Consider the following 26,052-nt stretch of genomic DNA (forward strand, 5'->3'; position numbering starts at 1 on the left):
GTGATTATAATGTCTTAGACTTAGAGTCAAGGAAAACCTAAGTCACTTACTAGCTGTATAACCTACTACAGGTCACTTAATTTCTGTCTGCCTCAGTTCTCCAAATGAAAAATGGGAATAATAATAGCATCTACTTCCCAGGGCTAAGACAACATTAAACAATATTTATCAAGTACTTGGCACATAGTAGGTATTTAATAAATGTCAATTAAAATGTAAAATCTAAAAATAATTCCCACCCATAGAGAGACCTCAAATTGGAAAGGGTTTTCACAAGCCATAGCGGGGTGTACCCTGATGTCCTCAAGCAAAGATAGCTTTATTAAGGGGATTCTTATTCAAGTCTAAGCTTGATTAGACAGCCTCAGAAATCCCTTCCAATTCAGAGATTTTATGAGCTGCCACAGAAATACAAGGATCATAACATTAGAGCTAGAAAGGAACTTAATGATCATTTTGTCCATCTACCTCCTACCCCTGATTTTTATAGAGAAGGAAATCAAGTATTAGAGAAATTAAATGACTTTGAAAAATCACAGCTATCAAGTCAGAGCCAGGATTCAATCTCAGACCCTCTGGCCCTCAATCCCTTTTCACAACATTATATTGCCTCTTTGAGTTATTCTGTTCTGCAGTGGTGTCCAACATTTTAGAATCCCATTTAGTTTGCTATTTCCTTCTCCAGTGCACTTTACAGAGGAGAAAATCAAGGCAAACAGTTAAGTGACTTGCCCAGGGTCACACAGTCACTAAATGTCTGAAATTGGATTTGAACTCAAGAAGGAAGATAAGTCTTCCTGACTCCAGCCCAGGCACTCTATGCACTTCAGCACCTAACTACCCTAAATTTTAGGTGGTATCTTTTTTTTTTTTTTTGCGACTAGGTCTTCCTATGTCACTGGGATTAAAAGTGAAGCGTTCATTCCTTGGAATGATTCAACTGGGGCTGTATCCGAAATGTTCTAGAGCCAGCTAGTACAGCTTAGAGCTGATTATTAAATTTTCAGTGTGAGTATTTGCATCTTAGACATCAGCAAACCCTACAAATCTGGGTGTGGTTGATTGTCTAGACTCAAGAGAGTGATGAAGAGAACTTTAATAATGCAGACTATGTGCTTTTCTTTTTTCTTTCCAGTAAGCCAGTTATTCCATATTTAATAGCACATCACTGGAATCCGCCATCTAGTGGCCCTCTGATCCCAGGGTCCAGTATCACACACACACACACACACACACACACACACACACGCACACACACACGCCTTTTATAGAAGAGCCACTTTAGTCTCTATGGATCCCCTCAAAGCTCCCTTGAAATCCCTTTGCTCTTGGTGTGAGCCTTTGAGATCAGGGACCGTTTTGAAGTTCTGTTGGCTTGTTTTGGCTTTCTTAGTCTCTCCAGAGCTTAGCACTCTGCCAAGACTTCCCATGTCATTGACTGATAGAGAACACTGAGGAACAAGATCTCACCACTCGGCTGTGGTCCTTCTGGGCCACCAGGGGGCTCTCATCCCATGAGCAATAAGAAGGGAGGAACCAAACAGAGCAGAAGCTTTCCTGAAGCCCATCTTTCTTCAGTGAGTTTTCTGTACAATTAAATTATGGAGGAGCTCCAAAGGGGCTACCTCACTGCCTTGATCAGGTCCGTTTCCTTATTTCAAGTTGCCTGTCCAAAATCCTTGAGGAGAGAACTTTTTATAGTTAAACAAGGAATAATAACTGCCATTCGCATAATTTGTATAGACATTGGAGTTTTATAACAACTAGAGGTCTTCCTATCCTCAAATTACAGATGGGGAAACTGAATCTACACTTGCGTCTTAGAGAAGATTTTTATTTCTCACCATTTTACTAGCTTTATCTAATCTTTCCATCCCAGGCTGCCAAATGTGGGAGTTTTTTATTATAAAGATATTTTATTTGACCAACTGCATGTAATAACAGAATTCCCCACAAGTTTTCCAAACTTATATGATCCAGATTGTCTTCCTCCCCCTCGTGGCACTGGCAAGCAATTTGATCTGGGTTATACATGTATCATTATGCAGGACGTATTTCCATATCAAGCATTTTTGTAAGAGGGTCATCACATAAAACTAACCCCCCCCCAAAAAAAAAAACAATTTGGGGAATTTTTAGAAATCTGGATAGAGTGCCAAGTCTGGAGTTAGGAAGAACTGAATTCAAATCCAGTCTCAGACACTTACTATAGTAGACTAGTCACTTAAACTCTGTTTACCCCTCAGTTTCCTCAGCTATAAAATGAGCTAGAGAAGGACATGGCAAACCACTTGCCAAGAAAACCCCAAATACAGTCATGTAGAGTCAGACACAACTGAAAAACAACTCAACAACAACAACAACTAAAGTCTATAGCATCCTGAAGGATATGTGTGTCATCTGCGTTTAAAGGCAACTAATTAGTCCCAAATGGCATATCATTCTGGAGCAGAGAGGAAAGTGTTCCATAACTAATTGTAGCTCATCCCTTTGTAATGGTCAAATGGCCAGAACATTCAACAAGTGCAGTCCTAAGAGCTGTGATCTCAGTAAACAATATCTAAAGAGGGCCCTGAATTGACTATCAGAACTCAGTTTGAATTGTGACTCTGATACTTACTACCTTCGTGATCTTGAGCAAGTCACAACCTCTTTGGACCTTAATTTCCTAATATATCAAATAAAGGGGTTGTTTGTTATATAAACTGGATTCTGAGTCAGAGAAGCTACGATTAATTTCCCCACTTAATAAATGGTATTACCATAGGCAAGATCCTTTACTTCTTGGGTTCCAGTTTCCTCAGTTGTAAAATGAAGAGATTTAACTAGATAGTTTCTATGATTTGTTCCAACTCTAAACTATGCTACTACAAAAGAGTTATACCTTCCAAAGTTCATTCCTGCTGGTAAATGATTTAAAACAGGCTGGAGTGCTGGGAAGAGAAGGAAGGAGTCATAAATGAACTATACTTTTATGTTAAATCTGCATTATTTTCTTTAAACCTTACCTTCTGTTTTAGAATCAATACTAATTATGGTTTCCAAGGTAGAAGAGAGGTAATAAGCTCTAGGCAACTGGGGTTAACTGACTTGCCATAGCTCATAGAGCTAAGAAGTATCTGAAGTTAAATTTGAACCCAAGACTTCCTGTCTCCATGTCTAGCTCTCTACCCATTGAGCAACCTAGTGGCTCCTTTAATCTGCATTGTTAACATTTTTCCCAACACTTTCTTTTTTGGTATTTTATTTTTTCCCCCAATTATATGTAACAACCATTTTTAGTATTCAGTTTTTTGAGCTCCAAATTTTTTTCCCTCTCTCCCCTATCCTCTTCCTGAGACAGTAAGTAATCTGATATAGATTTTACATGTGCAATCATGGAAAACATTTTTCTATGTTAATTCTTTTGTGGAAGAAAAAATGAATAGAAAAAAGGAAGAAAGTGAAATATAGTATGCTTTGGTCTGCATGCAGACTCCATCAATTCATCATGAGTCCCTGGGGATTGCCTTGGATCAGTGTATTGCCAAAAATAGCATCATTCCAGCCGCTCATCCTCCAATATTGCTGTTACTGTGTGCGATGCTCTCTTGGCTCTGCTCTCTTCACTCTTCTTCAGTTCATGGAAGTCTTTCTAGGTTTTTCTGAGATGATCCTGCTCATCATTTCTTAGCACCCAATAGTAGTACTTCATTACAACCATATGCCACAACTTGTTCAGCCATTCCCCAATTGATGAGTATTCCATCAATTTCCAATTCTTTTGCCATCACAAAAAATGCTGCTATAAATACTTAGGTACAAATAGAGACTTTTCCCTTTTTAAAAAAAATCTCTTTGGGATACAAACCTAGTACTGGTATTGCTGTATCCAAGAATATGCGCCATTTTATAGCCCTCTGAGCATAGTCCCAAATTGCTCTCCAGAATGACTGTCAGTTCGCAGCTCCAACAATAGTGCATTAGTGTCCCAATTATTCCTCCATTTACCATTTCCCCATTCTGTTATATTAGTAAATCTGATAGGTATAAAGTGGTACCACAAGGTTGTTTTAATTTTTGTTTTTCCAATCCAATATGATTTAGAGCATTTTTTTTTCATATGACAGATAGGTTTATCTCCATTGTTTTGTTTTGTTTTTCAAGCTTTACTTTCTGTCTTGGAATCAATATTGTGAATTGGTTCAAAGGCAGAAGAGTATTAAGAGCTAGGCAATGGGAGTAAAGTGACTTGCCCAGGGTCACATAGCTAGGAAATGTCTGAGGTCACATTTGAAAACGGGACCTCCCATCTCTGAGCCTGGCTCTCAATCCACTGAGCCACACAGCTGTGCTCTCCATCACTTTCTTAAGTCTACCGCAAACAAAGCAAGCCCTAATTTTTAGCATGTGCCAGTTTCTGAACTATAAATGCTCACATCGAAAATTTAACAACCAGCTCCTTAGTATAACCCAATATAAGTCCACCCCAGTTTCCAGCTCCAAAGTTATGATCATCTGACCGATCTCTAAAGTTTCAAGTAATGCTAGATCCAGTGATCTATTGACCTAGGGCCCCCATACAGAAACTCTGGGTGCTTTCCTCTTCTATCTCGTTGGGCACAAGCAAATCTGGTCACTGGAAGTAAAAGGAATTTACAAAGCATTTTCTCTTCCTTTGTATATTTATCTCTATCCATGGCTGCATGTACATTCTGCTTTCTTCTTGATCGAAATGTAATGTAAGCACTTCTCTACTCTTAATGTGTTTTCCTAATTAGCTTTACCATTAAAAGCAGCTGCTCCTGCAGTGGTTTTTACTTTTATAAAGCATTAGAAGATTAATTGAGTCATTACGTGGAAACATTAGGATGGAAATTTAGGGGGAGCTTTTTATTTAACTTGGGTTATAAATTGCCACTCGTTTACTTTATTTATGTTTTCCCTATTCTTCGGGTCTCCCATAACTAAGGACGCTCTTTTTATTTTGAGTCTTATGTATGTGAGATTTATTTCTTTTGCTTCTTTTAATTGAAATCAATTATAGCATATGGAGCTTCTGGCAGCTGGGTGTCTGCAATTAAAAGCAGCAGCTAAAGCAGGGACTTCTGGGATGCTCCTCCTGCCACTGACCTGGGGGGCTCAGAGCCTCCCATGTGCTCCTGATGGGCATTCCTAGCTGGCGGACTCTGTACAAGTTCTTTTTACCTTTCCACCACTTGGTTTGCTCAGGTTTAAGGGCCAGATCAGTCCCCTTATAATTCAGGGTTCCTGGTGGAACAAAGTTAACTGCAGATGATTCAACAATGAACACAGGGGCATTGGAGAAGGCTATTCAGCAAGGATGGGCATTGAGGACCTGCTTCATTCTCCAATTCATTGAGCCAGGGAGGGGAGTAAGAACACTCCTTGCTTCCCATTGCCACTGCCACATTTTCCTTCTGCTCTCACCATTGAGCAATCCCTCCTCCTTTGAGATTGGCTTAATCCATATCTACCACCCATTTCCATTCTGGTCGTTGCTTTCCACATACCTCAATGGCACTTCCCTTATTACTTCCACAAGTACAATGCCTGGCTGGCTCACGGTGTTTTTCCCCTTCTCCACTCCTGCCCTTATTCTAGGGAATTTCAGCACATAGATTGGTACTTCCTCAAACACCCTGATCCACAGCTTTGTTATTTCTCACTATCTATTTACTCCTCCACCCAACGATGGTCAGACCCTAGATCGCGCCATCACTCACACATGTGCCACTTCCATGTTCTTCTACTCTATTCCCTTATCTGATCACACAGTCCACTGGCATTACACATCTCCCTCTGCCTTGCAACCCCCAATCCACAGCATGACTCTTGACCCCTCAGTTCTTTCCCGTCACCCCCAAACTAGCTACCCTATTTCCCTTTCCCAAATCACAGCCACAATAAATCAGTTCAACTCTACACTTTCTTCTTCTCTCCACTCCCTTGACCAAACTCATCCTGCCTAACTTCAGCCAGCACTTAGTGCCTTCACTCCTCCTTGTACTAGCGAACAAAGCTGGAAAAAATCATGAACCAAACTGATTGAATCTACTACAAATGTTGTGTTTCTTAATGAGGAAATCTTTTTATACTTCCCACTATTCACTTACCAACCCACCCACAACAGGAGCTCTTCTAGCCCTCCTTGTACCTCTTCTGGTTCTCCCTGTCCTTGCCCTCTCACCTGAAAATTTCACCCTGAAAAAAATGAGGCCATTCACCAAGAGCTCCCTCTCCTAACCTCCTCCTCATGTCTCATTAATCTTATGGCCTTTTGCTCCTACCCCTTCTTTCACTCCTGTCTCACACAATGAGGTAGCCCTTTTCCTTACCAAGGAAACTCCCTTCTACATGCACCAGTGATTCCCTTCTCAAGCAGATGACTCCCTCTTGCACCCCTACTCTGCTTCTTGTCTTCATCTTTCTTTGTCTAGTGGCCATTTCCCTACTGCCCACGTCTCCACCATCCTCAAAAAACCTTCATGGGATCCATTCATCCCTACTAGCCATCATCTCATATTTTTTCACCCCTTTGTGATTAAACTCCTTGAGAAAGGTCTCTAGAAGGGCTTCTATTTCCTGTCTTCTTTCTTCTTAAATATCTTTAGTTTCCAGCGCCATCATTCAACCAAAACTACTCTCTCCAAAATCCCTAACAATCTCTTAGTTGCCAAATGATGGCTTTTTCTCAGTCTTCATCCTCCTTGATTTCCCTGCAGCCTCTGACACTGGTAATTGTCCTTTTCTCGGGATTTTGCTCCTACCACAAGAATCCAATGAAATGCAACACAATCAAATGTTTCTACAAAGTTATAAAATTATTGTCCTGTCTGATTTTCCCAAGTGTATAGAAAGTAGTTAGTCTAGAGCAATTGGTCTATGTAAAAGAAAGGCACAGTGATGTAGTAAAAGGGGCACTAACTTTTGATTGTGGAGATCTGGGCTTTAATCCAACTCTTACACTAATTAATGCAAAAGTGTGACCTTGGGTACTTCTCATTTAATCTATGTACATTTTAATTTCATTTGCAAAAGGAGGGCTGGAATACATATTATACTGAGTTCCCTCCTTTCTAAATTCTAGGTGGCTATGAAAATTAATCATAAAGGTTTATGCCACTACCTGAGTAGTAGCATACTTAGCTTCCTGGATCTATCTCAATCTCTTCATTTATTATATAAAGAGATTGTAGTGACTAGACCACATAATGAATATTATAGTCACCTTAGAGTGCCTCATTTTATTGGAGTACTTACACAATAGAACAGGATGATAAATATTATGGAAACAAAAGGATCCAGGATTGTTTAACCAGGAAAAGATAAGACTTAGAACTATATTTGCTATCTGTCTCAAGATACTAAAAGGGATGTACAGCTAGATAGCTTCCTTGGATTGAGAACCAGGTCTGGAGATGAGAGGTCCTGGGTTCAAATTTGACCTCAGATTCTTCCTAGCTGTATGACCCTGAGTAAGTCACTTAACATCCATGGCCTAGCCCTTGCCATTCTTCTGCCTTGGAAACAATGCACAGTACTGACTTTAAGATGGAAGATAAATATCTAAATTTTTTTAGTACACCAGAAGGGAAATTAGATTTATTCTGAATATCTCCTGAGGGTCAATATGTGGAAATTTGGGGAGGGGGATTATTTTTATTCAGTGTAAGGAAGAACTTCCTAACATTTGGGAATGTGGAGAAATAGAATAAGCTATTTCATAAGTATCCCACAAATGAGGTTGTTCAAATAGAAAAAAAAATTGGGATGCAGAAGGCAGACTTCCTGTTCACCTATGGATTGAACAGAGTATTTGAAATCCTTTTCAATGCTGAAATTCTGCATTTTTTGTTTTTCCTTCTTTTTTTAGAGTTTTGAAATCTGTAGATATTTGAAAGAGGGAATTTAATTTTGATTAACATTGAAATGAGGTGATTAGATCCATTATTTCAAGATATCAATTTAATACTCAGTACCTAAGTTTCTATTGAATTCTATCTAGATTATTCATTAGCTCCGATTGATTTCCAATTCTATGATTCCATGATTCTATTTGACTAGATCTTCCCTGAGGTTTCTTATTTTCAGTCATAACTAAGATGAATAGCTAAACAAGATAATAATAAATAGATAAATGGGAATTCTGATGTCTGAGGAAGACCTAGTAAAGCTCCCCTCTCCTTGATTCATCAATTGGCTACATGGTTGCTCACGTCACATCAGCCAGAAGAGGGAATCTCCCCAGGTTTATGTATCAGGCAGATCCTTGGGATCTGCATACCCGAATTCTAACCACTGGGAGAATGGGCCACCTCAGTTAGTCTCCCAAATTCCCAGCTCCCTGAATTCTTTCATCTGCTGGACGAACTCAATCCCTCTCCTTATATCTCAGATCCCTTTCTACTTTGCTATGGTAACACCTGTCCCAAGGTTTGTCTCCCAAAGGTGGGGGGGGGGGGGGTCAAGGTGCCAAGAGGCTGCTGGTTCAGCTAGCAAGAACAACTCCCAAAGCTCCTACTAGCAGAAGTCTGGAGGAACTGAATGTTTAGCTTTCGTTTTATCAAAAGAGAAGGTTAACTTAAGTCTCTTGGAAGTTCTTCTAGGAGTTTTCCTCTTATTCCCCTTTGGGAAGAGCTTGGATATTGCAGATGGCAGGGGGCTGAAAGGGATGGATTTTTTTTTCTGGTGGGATAGAACAAAAGGAAATCATGCTTCTAATTCTGGTTAGGAGCCTCCAGCAATGAGTACTAGGAATTGAAAGTGACTTTCACACACCCAGAGGAGACTTGCCTTGATGAACAGAAAGCTGAACTCAAAACCTTGAGAAGAGCTGAGTTCAAGTCTCACCACTAATACACACTTTGGTTTTCTGATGCCCAGGAAAGTCACCTAGGTAGTTCTCCAGCAGTAAGTTGTTAAGAAGGTGTTGTCCTGCATTGGCTAAAGTTTCCTTTCTTGAGATTTCCTGAGCACAGATCTCCTCCATACCCTCCCTGATCCCCTCCATCCTCTCCTCCTCCCACCCCAATCCCCCTACCAAAGCATGACTTGTAAGGTGAATAGGGACTCCAGCTTTCTGGGCAGAATCCCCAGAGTTCAATGCCAACCTAATTTGAGTTGGGAATTTTCCAAGTAGTCTACCTTCAAAGGACAGTGGAACAAGGTACAAGGTGAGGATGTGGCGCTTCTACATAGCTATGGAGATGTTCTTTAAGCTGCCCAAACTGCTCCGACGCAGTTGGTCAGGGTAATGTGGGGAAATGTTTTGACATCTCCTCGGGGTCCCCCCCCCATTTAAAAAGTGGTTTAGAAAACAACAGGCCAACGCCATGGATGGTGGGACTGTGGCAAACAGTGCCAGCAGCTAAGTAAGCTGGAATATGTGTCAACTAGTGGATGAGTGCTGGATCACTCTCTTAATCGTTTTTAATTCGTTCAAGGCAAAGGGGGAGTTTTCCCTCCAACTCACTGTTATCCTATCTTTAGGAGTAAGCGTCCAGCCCCTTTCTGGCTGGGGATAGAGGAGGCCAGTTGGCAGGAAGCAGAGAAGCCCAGAGAAGGAAGGATTGAGGGTATGGGGGAGGAGGGAGGATGTGGAGGAGGAGGACAGGGCAGAATGGGGCGGGAGGGTGATTGACATGAACAGCAGAGTAGTTCAAAGAAAGAAAACTGGATTTGGAGTGGGAAGACCACCGGAGGTCAAATCCTGTCGGCACTGCTTCCTGGCAAGTCAATTCTAAGCTCCTGTTTCCTCCTCTCCAGGGTGAGGGAGTTGGACCACTACCTTTGATGGTCTCCGCCAACTCTAATCCCATTGGTAGGTTTTCCCCTCTCTTGCCTGACGACCCACCTGTAAAGAGAGGAGAGATCATCCATTACTCCCAACACGTGGGACAGTAAGACTGGTACTGTGATATCTCAGCAGTCAGTTTGGTAGCAGGTGGAGCCTGGGAGAAGGGACCACAGAGGGCAGAAGAGGGACCACAAGGCGAAGCTTCCTGGTCCAAGTTAGTGGTCTAGAACTAGCTGTCCCCAGCCCGCATGAAGGTTTTACTTAAAATTTCACAACTCTTCATTTCACTATTTTGGGGCCTCCGTGGCCTGTCTATTCTTTACAAGACTACTGGAGAATTGCATAAATGATTTGCATTCAAGCATGGAATGTCAAGGGTACAGGACTGAGGAGAAGACTTAATAATAATAATAACTTGCATTTTAGAAGAGCATTTTAACAGCATTGTAAAGTTATCAAATCATTTGACATATTGTGTCATCTAATCCTTAAACTCGTGATTATTATCCCCATTTTATAGATGAGTAAACTGAGGCAAACAGAGGTTCAGTGGGCCCAGGGTCACATAAGCTAGTAAATGTATAAAACTGGATATGAACTCAGATCTTTATGACTCCAAATCCCATGCTTTTATCTACATAGAAACGATCTACATAGCTTCATAGCTTACCCCGAGTATAGTGGGATGCTTCTCCAACTGAACTTTCTGAATCTTGGGAAAGAAAAATCTAATCTAACTTAAGATTATTCTAACATTCTACTCCAAAAAGTCAAGCCTACAATTTCAATTACTCTGTTAATATTCTAGACTTCCAAGGCTTTCAATCACCCCCTTATGGATGAACAAAAGAAAAAAAAAAAGCAAAATTATGAGCAAACTATAAGCAAAGCCCTGGAGATGTGAATGAACAGCCCAGTCCCTGCTCTCCAGAAGCTCACATTCCATCAGAGACCACACCTAAAAGAAAGTTCAGCTACAGGGCAGAAGAAAGTCCCCAAAATCCTAAGGGTTCAAAAATGGAGTTGATAACAAGACCCAGATGTCCTCGCATTACATCAGTAGATTAGAATGATGCTAAGGGTCTGTAGGGGATAGAAGCATGCAGATGATAAGGCCTTGGAGGACATTGGGAGTCAGTGGCAGGGCAAATGCTAAGGTCTAGCCTGTCTCCACATCTCACAGGAAGGAACAGAGATAGTGACTCCAGCCTCATCCAAATCGAGTGAGTAATCAGGCAGGTTGGATGAGTTCTGGGCAGTCTGGGCTGGAGGAACATCACTGTGTCTTTCTTCTGCCTAGTCAACCAAGATGGCTTCTGGAATCGCCCAGAAACAAAGGAATGGGACAAAAGGGAAGCAACAGTTGCTAAGATCCCTGCATATATGCTCGTTCAGGAGAATTTTTGTACCCTACAAGACAATCAAACCATTTTTGAGACTTTTTTGATCCAGGAAACTAAGGCTCTGCCATTGTCAAAGCTTCCTAGTCACTCAAGTACAAAAACTCAATGCAGAATCCAGACACCTTAATTTTGATCCATACTTCTGACCAGGCCCATCATTATCTGACCTGGAACCCATTGTATAACCAGACCTAAAATAAGCCTAACAAATCGGCAGACCAACCGACCAAGTCAACATTATATCTTTGGGGAATAACTTTTCCCATGTTAAGTATCATATCTTTTGCTAAATAGTAGACAGTCTAGCAGTCCCATTCCATTCCAATCTCAAACATGAATGACTAGACTTTCCTGAATTGGGTCTGACCCAGAAGACCCCTGAAGCAGAGTGTTGGCCAATGTGTTTCCCCAAGAAACAAGAAAATGTGCTTGCTCAGCTAAGCTGCATAGGGATTTCAAGGGCTATCACCAAACTTGTGAGAGACAAGTAGAAACTAGAACTGGATCATTTTAGGAAAGTCCCGGCATTCTATGTCACCTTTAATTTTCTTTTCTGAGTACAGAATTCAAGAATCAGGGAATTTGGGCTAGAAAGAAACTGGTAAACGATCTCATCCTAGCCTCCTCATATTACCCCTTGATCCAGTAATACCACTACTAGTCCTGCATCCCAAAGAAATCTTTAAAGAAGGGGGTGGGGAGGGCTTACTTGTACAAAAATATTTATAGCAATTCTTTGTAGTTGCAAAGAATCGGAAATTAACAAATTCATCAGTTGGGGAATGGCTGAACAAACTGTGATATATGATGGTGATGGATAATATTGTGCTGTAAAGAATGATAAGCAGATTACTCTCAGAAAGAGTTGGCAAGACCTACATGAACTGATGCAGAGTGAAATAAGCAGAAGCAGGAGAGTATCATGCACAGTAGCAGCAATATTTCATGGTGGTTAACATTGAAAAACTTAGCTATTCTCAGCAATATAATAATTTAGAAGAATTCTGAAGGAATTAGTACCAAAGGTGCTATTCACCTCCAGAGAAAGGATTGTTGAAGTCAGAATGCAGATTAAAGCATAATATTTTTCACTTTAGCTTATTTTTATTTTTATTTGGGGGATCTGATTTTATTTGTGAATTCTTTTATGACAATGACAATTATGGAAATATGTTTTACTTAATAATATGTGTATAACCCAGATCAAATTGCTTACCACCTTTGGCAGGGAGAAGGAAAGGGAGGGAGGGAGAGAGACAATTTGAATCTCATAATTATGGAAAACCTATGTTGAAAGTTATTACATATAACTGGGATTTTTTCAAAAGAGGAAACCGAGACCCAGAGAGATTAAGCAATTTGTCCACTGTCACGCCTTTAGTAAGTAGCAGAATCAATACTGGTCTTCTGACTTCAAATCTATACAGCTCTTTATATCATGTTGAATAAATTCATAATAATGAAACTGATCTCAAGCTTTGAATAGAGAGATAAAGTGAATCTCAGAGACTTCCAGGCTCCCATTTCTTTTTCTTTTTTTTTTTAAACCTTTACCTTCCATCTTGGAGCCAATACTATGTATTGGTTCCAAGGCAGAAGAGTGGCAAGGGCTAGGCAATGGGGGTGAAGTGACATGCCCAGGGTCACACAGCTGCGAAGTGTCTGAGGTCAGATTTGAACCCACGACCTCCCATCTCTAGGCCTGGCTCTCCATCCACAAGCTACCCAGCTGCCCCCCAGACTCCCATTTCTAAGGAATAATCCTACATTTCTTTACACATTGGTAATAGTCAAGTTCTTTGATTACAGAAGGGTTAGCCAGGTTTCTTTACAATGAATGAAACCCAGTATCTCAATTGGAGAATCTCAAACTCAACAAAGCCAAAATGTACCTCATTATCTTCTTCTCAAAACTCTTCATTGTTGTTCAGTCATTTTACTTGTATCCAATTCATTGTGACTCCATTTGAGGGATTTCTTAGCAGAGATAATGGAGTGAATTGACTTTTCCTTCTCCAGCTTATTTAATAGATGAGGAAACTAAGGTAAACAGGTTTAAGTGACTTGTCCAAGTTCACTTAACTAATAAGTGTCTGAGGCCAAGTTTGAACTCAGAAAGATGGATCTTCCCGACTCCAGGCCATCAGTCTATCCACTGTACCACTCTTCCTAATTTCTGTTTCCATTGCAAATATCACCAATCTTTTCAGTCACCCCAGTTCATTACCTTGGAGCTCTCCTCTTTACCCTCCTTTTCCTGCATATTCAATGAAATGTCAAGTTGTATCAATTCTACCTCTACAATATCTGTTGAATCTGAATCTTCTTTCCATCTATGCTAGAACTTTCAGATATTCTTCCCCTCTTTTCTGAACTATCCCAATAGCCTCCTAGTTTGTTTCCCAGACTCTAGTGTCTACCGTCGCCAATCCATCCTCCTAAAAACTTCTACATCCACATTCATAAAGCAGAAATAGGAATATATCACTCCACTGCTGCAATGGCTCTCTTACACCCAAGATGAATCACAGATATCTGTTTAGTATTTAAAGCCCTCTCTGATCTAGTTCCAGTCTCCCTTTCCAACCTGATCATATACTACGCCATTCTGTTGCCTCTACCCTGGACAATATTCCACCTTCCACTTTAGTGCCTTGTCCTGTGCCTGACTAGGATGTGTTGCCTCCATACCTCTGCCTCATAAATTCCCAACTCCTTCAAGGCTTAGCTCAGGCTCTCTCTACTAAATAAGGCCTAACCTACATACTCTTCCCACCGCTAATGCCACCCTTCTAAGCCCACAAATTGCCTTGTATTTACTTTGTGTCTTTTGCATATACTACTCTTTCTTTGCATTGCAGGGGCACCAGTGCCAGTAGGTATAGATGTCCAGATTGAAAGTATTGACAGCATTTCAGAAGTTGATAAGGTACGTATCTTGAATGATATTAATTCTTTCAGAGAAAAAAATTAACACAGAATAATATTCAAATCACTGACCTAGAAAACATTCACTTAAAGCATATTTTAGATTCTTACACATATTCTTTTAAGGTTGGGCTGCCTTTTACACAATCCCTAATCTTCCTATCGATGAGCTTTCCTTTTTTCTCCCTTAATTCATTGAAAAGATGATAAGATCATAGGACTTGGAGCAGGAACTTTAGAAATCACATCAGACAACAATCTGTCCAAAATTATACAGGTATTTACTTGGTGCTAACCAAGATGAGCTACTCTCTCAAAGATCTCTAGACTTTGAGTACAGAATTCTTCTGGGCATTTTTTAATATGTGCCTTGTATTTCCGTATTATCCCAATCTATTTTCCTAGCTGTACAATATCAGAAGGTTTATGATGATTTCAGTAACATTTTCTGCCAAAGAACAAAACTAGGTGCAATGAAAGAAAGTTATGGGAGATAGGGTTCAGCCTGATGAAAAGGATTGCCTAACATAGCTCTCCAAAAACAAATGGAGATAAAGATATTGCTCTCATCACTAAAACTGTTTAAGCAGAACCCAGGTCCACCATTTACTAGAACGTATTCTAAAACAACAATAGATAGTAAAAGGATAAAAAAAGAACATTGCCCAACATTCAAGTCAGGAAAAGAACTTTGGCAGCTTCGAGGATGGATGGAAGGAGGGAGAGAGAAGGTGGGATCATAAAGTAGAAGACTATTAAAGTAGTCCAGGAAAGGAATAAAAGCTTCAACAATGATGGCTCTGTAAATAGAGACAAGGTGCAGAAACAAGAGATCACATGGAGGAAGAAATCAGATTGGACATGTTGTTTGAAGGGGAGCAGAGAATGGTTTGCTGGCTGGTTCAAGTGCCAGGGTTGAGGTAAGATTATAATTGTCCTCAGGAGCTACGAACCAGAGGTCCATGGTGGGAGGATGGAGAGTAATGTTGAATGAGAAAGAGTAGGTGAAGATCGATGTCCTTGTGTTGGAGACAAGTCCAAGATGGACTTCTGGGAAGACTATTGTGTATCGTGTAACCCATCTTCCCACGTTCCATTTGGTTGATCCCACACACACCCATGAGAAGTAATGCCATGGTCTCATTTTGAAGGCAACTAACATAGAGTGCTTGGATTTTGAGTTTTCCCTACTAACTTCAATTCATTTGATAAAATACCTTTGTGGCTTTCCATGTCTCATTTGGCACCTCTCAGTCAGCTTATTAAGGAGTATTCTTGAATTTTAATTTCTATTGCTTTCTTCTTTTTTCTTTCTTTTCCTCATCCAATTCAATTCAATTCACATTTAATAAATTTAAATAAACTATGCACAAAGGCACTCTTCTAGATGATAGAAAGACAAAGATAAGTGTTTAGCACAGTGCCAGGAACAAATAAAAAATGCACCATTTAAATGCTACCTTTTATTGTTATCATATAACAGTCCTTACCTTCAAAGAACTTTAAACTTAATAGGGAAGAATACATAAATAAATACAGCCTAAAATAATCTTAAAATACATCCACAATGGGGGTACCTATGTGACTCAGTGGACTGAGAGCCAGGCCTTAAAGATGAGAAGTCCTGGGTTCAAATTTGACCTCAGATACTTCTTAGCTGTGTGACTCCAGGGAAGTCACTTAATGCCCATTGCCTAGCCCTTGCCACTCTTTTGCCTCAGAATCAATGTGTAGTATTAATTATAAGATGGAAAGTATGACTTTATTTTTTAAAATACATCTTTTGAATAAGATAAATATAAAAAGTGTCATAAGAAATTTAGGGAAAGAGGTTTATTTATACAGAAAATGGAAAAAGTCAAGACAGACAGAAACAATGACAGAGATGGAGAAGTAGACAGAGGGAACATAGTACCTGATTTCAGCCTGGAAGAAAGATTTCAAAAGGCAGAGAGACATAGATGGGACTACATTTTAAGTATATGGGAAGATCCATTACACAGAGCCTAACAGAAAGTCTTTAATTAATAAATGCGAGTTGATTTTTTGCCTGGAAGGACACATAGAAGATAATTGGGCAACAACTACTGGTCCAGTTGGACTGAAACATAGAGTGTATAAAGGAGAGTAAAGTATGAAAGCTATGTTAGAGTCAGACTGGAGAGGGTTAGAGTTCAGAGTTTGCAATTTGTCCTTTGGGTAACAGGGAATCATGGAAGGTTTTTGAGCATAGGAATCAGGGTCAAACCCATACATTTGGAAAATTATTTGGCAGCTTTTTGAAGGATGGACTTAAAGCAGATAAATATGTCATGATACAATTAGGATCTGGGCATCTGGGTGGTTCAGTGGATAAAGAGCCAAGCCTGGAGATAGGAAGTCCTGGGTTCAAATGTGACCACAGATAATTTCTAGCTATGTGACCCTGGACAAGTCATTTCATCCCATTTGTCCAACTCTTAACTCTCTTCTGCCTTGCAACTGATACTTAGTATTAATCCCAACACAGAAGGCAAGGTTGTTTGTTTTTTTTTAAAGATACAATTATGATCAAATGAGTTAATACGTGGCAGTACTTAGCATAATGCCTCATAGTAACTAACTAGTGAGCCCTATGTAAGTGGTTATTTAGTTCCCCTTTTCTTCCCCCAATTACTCACTTGAAGGTGAGAGGAAATGAGAAATAGAACAAGGGGACAACTATGCAAGTAAAGAGTCAGATGAAAGAAACATTAAGAAGTTACTTTTGCGAGGACTTGGAAATCCATTGACTGTAGAGAGCAGAGAAGAGAGTAGAGAATCACAGATGGCACAGATTTTGAGACTCCACAACTAAAAAGATGTATGATGGTGCTACCAATATGGACGCCCTCCTCTAGACTTCCACAGACCAATGGGATGACTCTCTGGAAGAGGGAATGTCTGGGATTTGATAAAGAGGGGATGAGACCTTGGGCAGCAGGAAGTATGGGGTACAGGAGGAGCAGAAGGCTGGGGAAGCCCACCCAGACCAGGAAACGGGATAAAACCTGCTTAATGGAGCCTAAAACAACCAGGCTCTCTTTGGCTTGGTCAGTGTCATCAGTCATAACATGATGGCAGACAATGAAACTGCAGCAGGCCATTTGGAGAAAGGACTCCATCTGTAGTAATTTATAGGCTGTGCTGTGGAGTGCAACAGCCAAGAGGTAGCATCTTCCTCCTTTTTATCCAAAGGGAGCTAGAAAAATGCAGCTAGGTTCCACTACAGCTGGTGGTATTTTGTGAGCTATTTTTTTTTTCTTTTTATAAATTTGCCATTTTTTTTTTGGCATGATCCTTCTTGAGATCAGAAAACAGCTCAGAGAGGGTTTAAATTTCACTCATTGCTAGGACTATAAAAGTCTATTATAGGAAGATAAGGCCTCTCTAGGGGCTATTGAGTCACAGTTTTATTTTTATGAATGATCTTACAACTCTCCCAAGAAGAAACCTAAAACATCAACTTCATGGGAATTTGACTTGGGAGCCATACAGTGTTCTACCCTAAGCGCTTTAGTATCATTCAATCAGGCACTAGGTGATAAATTAGAAAAATGAGCTAGCTAGGAATCAGAAAGACATGAGTTCAAATCCCACCTAAGATTGGTTGTGGGGGACCCTGGACAGATCGCTTAAACTTCCCTCCTCAATATCCTCATCTATAAAATGAGGATAGATAAAACCGCCCACCTCCCGGGGTTATAGTACTGATTGAGATAATATTTGTAAAGCACTCTGCAAACCCCAAAATGCTTAGTAACCATACTTGCAGCTACTCCCCCATTTTCACAGCCTCCAAGAAGATTTTTTGCATCTCATTGAGCACTATGAAAGGGTGCTAGGTAGAAGCTGAAGGTCTCCTACAATACCAATCTAGCTCAACCTACGGCTCTGCAGGTTGGAACCGGGCACAGTCTGTCCTCTGACGAGCAGCAGAGCAGTTGGCAGAAAGAAAAGCTACAGTACTATTATGACATTGGCATCTGGGCTACAAGGATGGAGAATGAATGGGGAACTGCGCTGCTTCATTTTCAATGAGCTTCAAATGAGAAGTGGGTGTTAATTACAATGAAATGAGCTTAGAATGTGTTAGAGTGGTCATAGAGTGATGCTGATAGTTACGGCAATAAAGAGTCCTGCAAATGTAGAGTAGTTAGAAGCCACCTTAGAGTTCATCTGGTCTAATGATCTCATTTTTCATAGGAAGAAAAGGAGGCCCAGAGAGTATAAGTGGATTGCTCAGCGCTACCCAGTTAATTAATGCCAGAGCTCATCTGGAAGTCTAGGGTTGGAAATTTGAAATTATGCACATTTGAATTTGTAGAGCAGTGTTTACTCTGTTCCACTGCCATGGCGAGCCATGCTGAGAAACTTCCTTCCATTTAATTGAGAAGATTAAATTGATTCTATGTTGTTTTTTTTATTCTTTGTATTAATTGATTTTTGTTCTTGTAAGTGATTTTGCCCCATAAGTGCCCAAGTTATGGTTCTCTGTCTCTGGACTTAGGCCTGTAATGAATAAAGGAAGATTAGAAATCCAGTTCTAGCCTCAAGGAATTTAGCTAACCTTAGTTAGGGATTTCAGTTTGCCATAAGGGTGTCAGACCTAATAGCTTTTTACCGCCAAGCTATATCCTTCAAGGATGTCTGATTTGCTGTCCAAAAAGTCTGGGCTGCTATCTTGAAGGCGTACTCAAATAATGGATACTTCTTAGTCACAGGGGAGAAAGAGGAGGTCATTGCCAGTCCCTCATTACCAAACTTTCAACCAATCTCACCTCAGCTCCGTAGCCAATCACGTTACCATCAACCCCATGTTGTCACCTACCATGTTCTGTACTCCCCAAAACCTATGAAGGAGGAGATGGCTTTCTGCTTAGAGTCTTTGGCATAGAGACAAGCTATTGGCTCCTTTATTAAGAGATTTTGTGCCTCAGTTTACCTTTTTTGTTAAAATTCATTAGTGACATAAAGTAAATTCAACAAGTTTTATTAAATACTTATTATGTGCTATTCACTATGGTTGGCCTGAGACAAAAACAAAACGAAAATAATCTTGGTCCTCAAGGAATTACCATTTTAATAAGGGGAAAGAGAGGGAATTAGCATCTATACAGTGCCACGCCTTATGCTAAGGTCTTTACAAATATTATTCATTTTAGTTCCACAACAATCCTGAGAAGTGGGTGCTGTTATTATTCCCATTTTACAGTTGGGGAAACTAGAGCAAACAAAAATGAAGTGACTTTCCCAGGGTCCTTTTACTAGTAAGTATTTGAAGCTCACCAGCCCAGGACTCTGTTGTTATTTCACCTGTTGTTCATTTATTTCTCTCGAGTCCAACTCTTCATGACCCTGCAGTATCTTAGCAAAGATACTGGAGTTTCCCATTTCCTTCTCCAGCTCATTTTACAGATGAGGTAACTGAGGCAAATAGAAATGAAGTGGCTTGCCCAGGGTCACATATCTAGTATGTCTAAGGCCAGATGTGAACCCGTATCTTCCTAATTTCAGGCTTGCTGCTCTATCCATTGCCCCACAAAACTATCCCTACCACACTACTTCATAGTCTAGTCAATTGGAAATAAATCGATTTTTCAGGAAGAGGATAGACATGAAGCTGATTTCACCGTTTTGATTTAGGTGTCGTGTTACCTAGAGAATGAAGGCTTAGTCTTTGATGGCCAAAAATGCATACAGTCTCTTGTATGTATTCTTTTATCCTCCCACTTAGCAAGACACCATACAGGCTTACTACACACAATACAGTGAAAGTACTAATCCCATGAAGTAAGAGCAGTGATAATGATTGATGGATTGCAGCATCCCTTAGAATTCTTTCCACTCCGATCAAGTAAGAAGTTGCTAAGTACTTACTGCAGATGCTCTAGTAGGTTCAAGGTATAAAAACACAAAAGAAAAAAACCCTGTTTGGTGTTCAAAAACTGTCATCACCCAGGTCTTCCTATATCTCCATCCCCACTACGTACTCCAGTAGCATTGCCTTCCTGGATGTTCCTCTTTATGCTGGCCCCAGATTCTTTCTCTGGCTGTCCCTCAACCCTGGCAGGCTTTCCTTTCTCAACACCACTCAGCAAGACTTTCCAGGCTTCCTTTAAGTCCCAGTTAAAATCCATTCTTCTACAGGAACTCTTTCCCAAGCCGGCTAAACTCGAGTTCTTTCCTTCTCTTAATTGTTTCCTATTTGTCCAGTATATAGCCTGTTTGCATAGGTTTGCTTGCTATCTCCCTCATTGGATTGCGGCTTTCTTGAGGGTAGGTGGCTTTTATTTTTGTGTTGTCAGTACTTTACAGAGCCTGGCACATACTTGATGCCTAATAATGTTTTTGGACTAATTGGCTGGAGCTCTTCCTATTCTATTGGAAATATGAGTCTATCAAGACAAGTATTTTCCATATAATTTAAGAAAGGGAGAGTATTAAGAATTAGAGATCAGGAAATAATTAATCCCATGGGTGATGAGGCATAAAGTGATTCTGGAAGGAAGCCAAGAATTATAACAATGACAGAAATAAGGAGCATTCTAGACATGGGAGAAGGGGACAGTCTATTCCAAGGTATGAAGGTGGGAGATGGAATGCTAAATTGTCTGGTAAAATGAGAGCGATAAACCTGGAAAGATAGATTGTAAGGGGCTTTAACTACTAATCTGGAAATATTTTCTCTGAGAATCAGCCATTCAATGAACATTTATTAAGTGTATACAATGTGCCAGGCACTGTGCTATAAACACTGCAGAATCAAAGAAAGGTAAGAGATAGTTCTTGTTCTCAAGAAGCTCACAGGGGGAAACAACTCTATAAAAACAGGCTCCATACAGGGCAATAATCAACAGAGAAGAGATACTAGAATTAAAGGAAAATCAGGAAATGCTTCTTGAGGAAGATGGGAAGATCTATTTGATCATTTGCATTAGCATGCAACAGAATGTCAATTCCCTTAATGCAAATGCAGTGATGCAAAGTGAAATAAGCAGAACCAGGGGATCATTGTACATAGTAATAGCAATATTGTAATGATGATCAACTGTGAAAGACTTGGCTACTCTGACCAAGACAATGATCTAGGATAGTTTGGTATATATCATGATGAAAATTACTATCCACCTTCAGAGAGAGAACTGATGAACTGAGTGAAAACTAAGTATAACTTCCTCATTTTCTTTTATTTCTTGCTTTTGGTTACATTCCTAATATAGAAATACATTTTGCATGGCTTCACATGTATAATGGGTGTCATATTGCTAGTGTTCTCAATGGATTGGAAGGGTTGGAAGGAGAAAGAGAATTTGGAACTCAAAAAAACTTTTTAATGTCAAAAATAAATAAATAACATATTTTTAAAGGTAGAGATTATTAGTAACTTTCCAGAGAGGAATTGTCATTAAATTATGAGTTTGGAAGCCAAGCTAGAACATTTAAGGAGAGAATGAGAGGAAAAGAAATGGAGGCATCAATTATAGACAGCCTTACTTCCCAGCTATGTGATCCTGGACAAGTCACTTAAACTATATTACCTAGCCCTTACCACTTTTCTACAATACATAGTATTGATTGAAAGATGGGAAGTAAGGGTTTTAAAATAATTCTAGACAGTCTTCTCAAGGAGTTGAGCCCCAAAAGAAAGAAAAGAAAAGAAATGATAGAAAGTGATGATGAATAGGACCAACTGAGCATTGTTTGAGGATAGTGGAGATATGAATGTGCTTGTAGGCAGTAGGGAAGCAGCCAGGAGACACTGAAAGATTGAAGACAAGTAAGAGAGTGGGGATGGTAGAAGGAGCAATCTGCTGGAGAATATGGGATGGAATGAGGTCACATCCTTGGAGAATGGTTTGCCTCAGTCACTAGCAGAGCCACTTCTTTTTGTGAGACAGTGGTGAAGTAGGAAATAATGGCAAAAAATATCTAGAAGATATGAGATGAGGAGGAAAGGAGAAGAAGGAACTCTCAGTGAATTACTTTAATTTTTTCACTGAAAATGAGGAAAAGTTCTTATCTGAGAGGATGAGGAAAGAGGAAACCAAAGAAGGCTTAAAGAGGAATAAAAAGGTTTGAAAAAGCCTCTTTGGTGAGTGGGATAATAAGTTAATTCAGGAAGTATAAAAAGATTGCCTTGCAGCAGTGAGAGCCCAGTTGAGTTCATTAAGATTTTCTTTAACAAAAGAGTGGAATGATCAGACATGTATTTTAGGAAGATAATTCTGGCAAAAAAAAGAATACTTTTCCATGAAAAATCTCCAAAGAGGCTATGCAATGTGAGACTGCAATGGAAGGTCCCTAGATTGGTTCCAATAGTTTATCTCCTGAGTGTAACTTTCTTCCTTTTCTCTCTTGCCTAGGACTTTACAATGACCTTTTACCTCAGACATTACTGGAAAGATGAACGGCTCTCTTTTCCTAGCAGAAGAAACAAAAGCATGACCTTTGATAGTAGATTAATCCAAAAGATTTGGGTGCCTGATGTATTTTTTGTACATTCCAAAAGATCCTTCATCCATGACACAACAGTGGAGAACATGATGCTCCGAGTGTACCCTGATGGTAATGTCCTCTTCAGTCTCCGGTAAGAACAGAGTTTTCCTGTTATGAACATCAAAAATGTTTCTTTTTTCCTACCCTCTTTCAAACTAAACCAAATTGGGAGTGAATTTGGCTTTCTAAATGTAAACAAGAAATTTCAAACAGCTGTTTCATTCATTGAATTTTGTTGGGGCAAGGTCAGGGGAATGTTCCAATTTCATTATGTTAATTATCATTTTGCCTCCTAATCTTAGAGAAAGATTTGGTAAAGATTTCATAACTTCAATTTCATCCAGCCTGCTTTCCTGTGATATCCGTTTTAAATACTTCCTTGGGGTCGTTGTTTTTCCTTATTTTTCCCTATATTTAAATGTATCTCACGTAAGTGCAGATCAAACTTCAAAGAAATAAGAAAGTCACTGAAAATTGCACAAGGAGGTCAAATCTATATAAGCATCATTAATGATTTATTCATGATATTATATTTCACCTTTGTAAAATGTTTTACTTTTTATTTTTTTTGTCTTGAGAATATGAATCAGCTATGGATGGGAATAGGGGCAACAGAAGAGAGGCCAAGTATCATTGACTCAGCTCTTTCTCAGAAGAAAAACTTCTAATATTTAATAAAAATTCTATCCAGGTTCATCAGTTATTGACATGGCATAGAATACACTATCAAGAATGTTCTGAACACAACAAGAACAGAGTCAGTCATGTTATGAGGCTGAGAGATAACAGAGAGATGAAAATGTATGTTGATTCCCTCAAGATCAAGATCAAGAGGTTGACTTTCAGGGTTTAGGTAGAATCTCTGTGGAACAGTTCTAGTAGTCAAGAAGAGCACAGAATAATAAGATGTGGAGGAGTTGCAATTTGCATCCATAGAACGTTCCCTCCCAGATAAGGAATAGATGCAACAAGAGGTTAAGACCAAATAGTGTTGATGGTGGCCTTGGCTACATCCGAATGAAAAATGAGCAAAAGATAAAAATAATCCCGTGCATTTTCAAGACCGTTATTGTTCACAAGCCTATGTGGACAAGTCCTAGTCTAACAAAATGTTGGTCATGTCTAATTCTTCCATGGTCTTAAGCGATAAATAACTACACAAAAAGCTTCTTACTCATGGATTCCAAAGACAATTTTTCACACATTTTTCTGCCCTTGAAGCATTTACTTACCACTTAGTTTGGGAAACATGAAATAACAATGAGACCTACAAATACGACATACTAATAAATGTGAAACTATGTTGAAAAGTCTATACGTATTGATGAATTTTAGAGAGAGGTCAATGAGAGAAAGAATAATAAAGGAAGACTTCTCTGAGAAGGTGAGACTGAAACTTGGAGTTAAGATTGGGTAGAATTAGTAGAAACAGAAAGGAAAATCAAAAGAATTCCAGGCTAGAGGAATGACATCAACAAAATCTTGGAGATGGGGGATCAATACTATGTACTACTGAGACAAGAAGCCTGGTCTGAATAGAGGGAATGAGCAGTAGAAGGTGTAGGATAATAAGGATAATGAAGTTGACAGAGCCTAGATTATAAAGGCTCTTGAAAGCAAGAAAGAGAACATTAGATGTGCTATATATAGTAGGTCAGTTACTTGTGTACTTTGCGGGTCCTAAAACTCTTTTAAGCTCTCTAAAATTATTGAGGCTACCCCTGCACAGAATTTTGGCTCATGCAAGTTATATCCACTGATATTTATCATATTAAAAATTAAAGCATCTTATTACTATAAAAATAGCTTTGACCTTGTAGATCTCCTGTAATAGTCTCATCTTACCATCCCCCAGAGGTTCCTAAATCACACTTTGAGGAATGCTGTAGTAGGAAATAGAGAGACATTGAAAAGAAATGCCATAGTAAGGAAAAGGGAGACATTTAGATAATTGAATAATAATATAGAAACAATGTGTAACGCAGATCAAATAATAAAACTCTGTAGCACAGGTTTGGGCCCAAAATTGTCCAAATTCTGTCTTCAGCCCCTACATATGCAAAACTTTGCAGATGAAGGCCAGCCAAAATTTGTTCCCATTCATATCCTCTTCCTTGAGTTTCCTTATTCAAGATAGATAAGTACTAAAAATTCTTTTCTCCATGGATCTTATCCTCTTGCTATGTTATTTAGTGAAATATATCCTCCTATAGTCTGAGTCTTGTATGCATTGAATGGTTTATCAGTGATTAATTTTAGAAATGGCTTCAGGTAAATCTAGACATTTTCACTTCTTTTCATCCATCCTTGAGAGATATTTGGCTTAACTTAGTACAAAAGATCCATCGCTTCCATTGTTCCTTGCTATGAACACCTTGTAGCAAGAGAAGAAAAATAGCAAGCATTTCTATCGAAATTTTTATTCAGAAACTAGTAGTGAAAGCCCAAGCCCCAAACCTTACCAAGAATCAAGAGTGCCACAATGTTATTTGGATATGGAATCCATTGGATTTGTTTTGGGGTTTTCCCTAACAACTTTGGGGGAAAAAATCTCAATGGCTGAAATATACAGAGTTGCTTCCCTCAGGAGCGCAATCAGTCCAATTTACTCATTCATAATAGCTACCACTTAGAGGTTTTACAAAATTCTTTACAAAGATCTCTTTATAATCTCACCTTTGGAGATGGATGCAATTTCTGTCCTTACTTTACAGATGAGGAAACTCATCTGAAAGAAATGAAATGACTTGCATGAAGTTGTACAACTAGTAAATATCTGAGCCAGCTATAAGCTCCTCTTCCTGACTCCCAGCCGGTGTTCTATGGAGTAAATGCCCCTGTTATTATGGCAGCCAAACACATCAAACTGAATGTTGGGAGGTAGAGGGGAGTGTTTTGTCAAATGGACACAGCCTGTGGCTCTTGTTCTGTTTTTTCCAAGTAAACATTGTAGTTCTTTATTTTCTGCCTCTGGAGATAAAGAGATGTTCCATTCATCTGATCAGCTCCCGGGCTTTGGGAGGCAACTCTCTGTGGCCCTTTGTTCTTTGCCAATGTGCTTGGGGGCCTTCTATTTCTGATCTGCTTTTGTTCTGATGAATCCACAACCAGAACTTCTGCTTTTAGACTCGGTTCAGAACAATCACTTCTGCCTCAAGTCAGGAAAATGGAGAAGAGAACAGAATTAGCTAGAAACAGTCTTCATCATTATGTAAGTCGTTGATGCAATCACATGAATTATACATTTTGAAATAATTTGTTTTAAATTGCTTTCGAAGCTGAGGAAGATGAGGAAACACATAACTATAAATAGGCATAGCCAGAAACCCAATAAACTTGCAATATGTAGTGCTTTGCCTCATAACAACTCCCATTTGCCTCTGATTTGCAAGTAAGGATCCCAAT

The 26,052-nt window shown here is 39.5% G+C and overlaps 1 protein-coding gene across 1 annotated transcript in view; it reads left to right on the plus strand.

Moving 5' to 3' along the window:
- GABRR3 (gamma-aminobutyric acid type A receptor subunit rho3) overlaps positions 1–26,052 on the plus strand; it is a 74,074-nt gene that overhangs the window by 20,693 nt on the left and 27,329 nt on the right. The window contains exons 3-4 of the mRNA XM_056808523.1: positions 14,064–14,131; positions 22,515–22,738. Of these exons, the coding sequence (XP_056664501.1) occupies positions 14,064–14,131; positions 22,515–22,738 (292 nt within the window). The remainder of the gene's footprint in view (positions 1–14,063; positions 14,132–22,514; positions 22,739–26,052) is intronic.

The sequence above is a fragment of the Monodelphis domestica genome, chromosome 8 (genome assembly GCF_027887165.1).
Source record: "Monodelphis domestica isolate mMonDom1 chromosome 8, mMonDom1.pri, whole genome shotgun sequence".
Classification (NCBI taxonomy): domain Eukaryota; kingdom Metazoa; phylum Chordata; class Mammalia; order Didelphimorphia; family Didelphidae; genus Monodelphis; species Monodelphis domestica.